The sequence below is a fragment of the Perkinsus marinus genome (assembly GCF_000006405.1).
Source record: "Perkinsus marinus ATCC 50983 genomic scaffold scf_1104296959626, whole genome shotgun sequence".
NCBI lineage: Eukaryota > Perkinsozoa > Perkinsida > Perkinsidae > Perkinsus > Perkinsus marinus.
In genome coordinates, this window is record NW_003206352.1 from 36,527 (window position 1) to 39,340 (window position 2,814).

Here is a 2,814-nt window from a genome sequence, read left to right on the forward strand (position 1 = left end):
TCGTGGTTCCTGAGCATTTCTTCTCCTCTCCTGTAGAGCATATACGACTTCCCTTCTAGGGTTACCATCAGACCGTATTGTGTATCTTCAGTTGGGAATTTGAAGAAGAGGGCCTCGGCCGTAATCACTTGTCCCGACGACAACCCTCGGAGAACCCGTACCCGCCCTCCCAAACGTGTGCTTGATCCCTCCAGTATAAAGGTGGACCCAGGTTCGTGAACCTCAATTAGAAGATAATTGTGCGGATGGGCGTCCAGGGGGGCGAACGGATCCTCCTGCACCTTCGCCGTCAACTTCCGCGGATAGTTCGTCCCGAACTCAGCAATGGGCACTCTCCCTCGTAGTGGAATATCACGGATAGAGATCGGCATGATACGTGAGAACCTCCTCGGTCCGTCACGATCCGTGAAGTTCACATCAATGTAGCCAGAATGTGGCGCAGAAGAGTGGAGATCCACCTTTTCGAACATGATGGGGTTCTCGGCTGGCCATGGGAATTTCTCAGTATGTTGCAGAGTCCACTGCCCGCGCCCCTTTGCCTTGAGGGGGTGCTCGTTACGCTGAGCGCTCCAGCTAGTGCTTTCATAATACGGTACTCGCGGCTCGTCTCCGTATACAAAAACATTGTGCAAGGAGATCCCATATAGTCCTTCGTTTTCAAGGGTCCGAAAGCAGACTGATTGGAGAGCATCGCTAAAGCGACAATAGTACTTGAAGGGCCTTTCGAGGCCACCCAACGCCGTCCCGATGGTCACGACTTGCAAGAATGTTCTAAGGGCCATTGACAACGATTTGACGGATGAAGCCTGTGACTAACATATATCTCTCAATTATTCGCATGCTCTACCCCGTGCCCATATGAGCATTGACGAACACAACGGAGATCCATGGTAATCAGATAGCATACTAACGGTGACAACGATGGACACATGACGACACCCATTGGAGACGATGCCCTTTGCATTGGCAAGTCTGCCGAAGACACCATTCTTGACGATAAAAAACCACCGCATTCCGACTGTCTAAGGTCTATACAGGACTATACGGTCACTTCACGTCGTTGAGTGCTCCGTGGCTACTGCAACTGCGAGACGTCTCATCTCGACTCGGCTAAGTCGCTTGGTACACAACAGATATAAAGATATTATCGATCTCGCGGGAAGCCCGATTCGCGATACTCCAACGAGTCAATTGTTGCTTCTGGTTGTGTTTGCGCCATGCTCGAGCAGCTCCAGCAACTAGGCAGCGCACGAAGTTAGTTTTGTTGGAAGAGACAGATTCCAGGAATCGATCAACTTGCGCCGCGTTTAGTGCAAAATTCAAGAAAAATAATACTGCGGAACGTCCTTCTCTGGGGATCGAACCTGCGTGGTCTCATCAGAGGTTAGCGCATGATTAAAGGCTCATGGCTGTCGACACTGACGCTCATCCACCTCACTAAAAGCCGACTATGCCTTCAGAGGTGTAGGCCTGACCACGGCTCTTTCCCATCGTAGCCCATGCTCTCATAATTTCTCGCTCACAGTACTCTGTCAATGCAGTATGTCATCGTTCACTCTTTCCTCACCTGATCTGCATCCGATGGTCACCACTGCAAGGTCCACTGAGGGTAGCTCAATGAATACGGGGACTCTTTGTGACACGAATGAGCCTATGGAGGAGGTCTTCCGAATCCGACCAGCGGATAGGGATAATATCAACCTCGCTGACTTCGAGTATGCCACTCGCAACCTCTCGGATCTACACGTCTCGTCTTGACAGGTCCTTGGCGGAGATGCTATGGTCTCCTCAGCTCATTATAGAACTCGATGCGGCCAAGCTGAGCCACTTGGATATCCTCAGACTAGTGAGCTATAGGGAGATGCCTCCTCACAAATATCGACGTGTTTAGACCAGAAGTTGGACTACGTTGGCACTAAGAACGGGTCTCTCGGCCCGTCAAGTGAACCTCACGTCCCTCGGGGCGAGCCTCTCGAATCTCCACCAAGTATGAGAGTGATATCAACCCATAATGCTGCAGCACTGCCGCGCTTAGGTGGAGGCCCTGCGTAGGGTGTTCGATGAGACCGCTGCTGCTGACTCGCGACGAGCTGATCCGCCGCAAGTCATTTGCCACACTATCTTCATAGCGTGAGATTCCACACCTCTGAGAGTCTTATCGTTACCAGCTTTTTGCAGATTTCCCGGTATCGACCAAGTCACCAACGAGGTGGCCTCACATTGTCTCCGCATGGCCAATGTAGTTGTCTTGCCTGCCAAAGACGGCTCACTCGTGACCATCTCGAAGCCGACTCTGCGAAACCTTCAGGACATCCCTCTGTCAATTCGTAACACAGTCATTGGAACCATGAAGGGAGCCGATCCAACTGTGGTCCCACAAGCCGAAGCCTCGACCGCTGGAGGCTTTATACAATGCGACTCTTGCGGGAAGATGCGTTTGGTTGATCGAATCGCCTTGGCGGTCTCGCAGAAACTGCGGAGGTTCGATTGCGGTATGTTGGAGAATACTCGGTGCATGCAAGCAGATGAGTGGAGGCCACAGTATAGTCCCTTCGCGGGTGCCGATGGAGTCCCTCCTGGAGCCGCCCAGAGAGTTGACTACACCATCAAAGAGACTAAGCCAAAGACAAACGTCAGCGGAGCGAAGCTTGTGGGGAAGAGTGCAGCAGCAGCAGCAACAACCAAGCCGAGGGTGCGCTTGTCTTCATCCTCTATGAAGAATGGAAACCAGAAAACTGAAATTCCAACTGTTGAGGTTCCAGTAGTTCCTAGGCAGGATAATGATGCTCTCGTTGGAGGGGGAGGTGTCTCTGA

At 51.9% G+C, this 2,814-nt stretch overlaps 1 protein-coding gene across 1 annotated transcript in view; it reads left to right on the plus strand.

The window, feature by feature from the left end:
* Positions 1 to 1,537: 1,537 nt before the first annotated feature.
* Pmar_PMAR010466 (hypothetical protein) overlaps positions 1,538 to 2,814 on the plus strand; it is a gene marked incomplete at its 3' end in the record, with an annotated part of 1,493 nt that continues 216 nt past the window's right edge. The window contains exons 1-5 of the mRNA XM_002773052.1: positions 1,538 to 1,715; positions 1,762 to 1,846; positions 1,892 to 1,987; positions 2,036 to 2,130; positions 2,179 to 2,632. Of these exons, the coding sequence (XP_002773098.1) occupies positions 1,543 to 1,715; positions 1,762 to 1,846; positions 1,892 to 1,987; positions 2,036 to 2,130; positions 2,179 to 2,632 (903 nt within the window). The 5' untranslated portion in view covers positions 1,538 to 1,542. The remainder of the gene's footprint in view (positions 1,716 to 1,761; positions 1,847 to 1,891; positions 1,988 to 2,035; positions 2,131 to 2,178; positions 2,633 to 2,814) is intronic.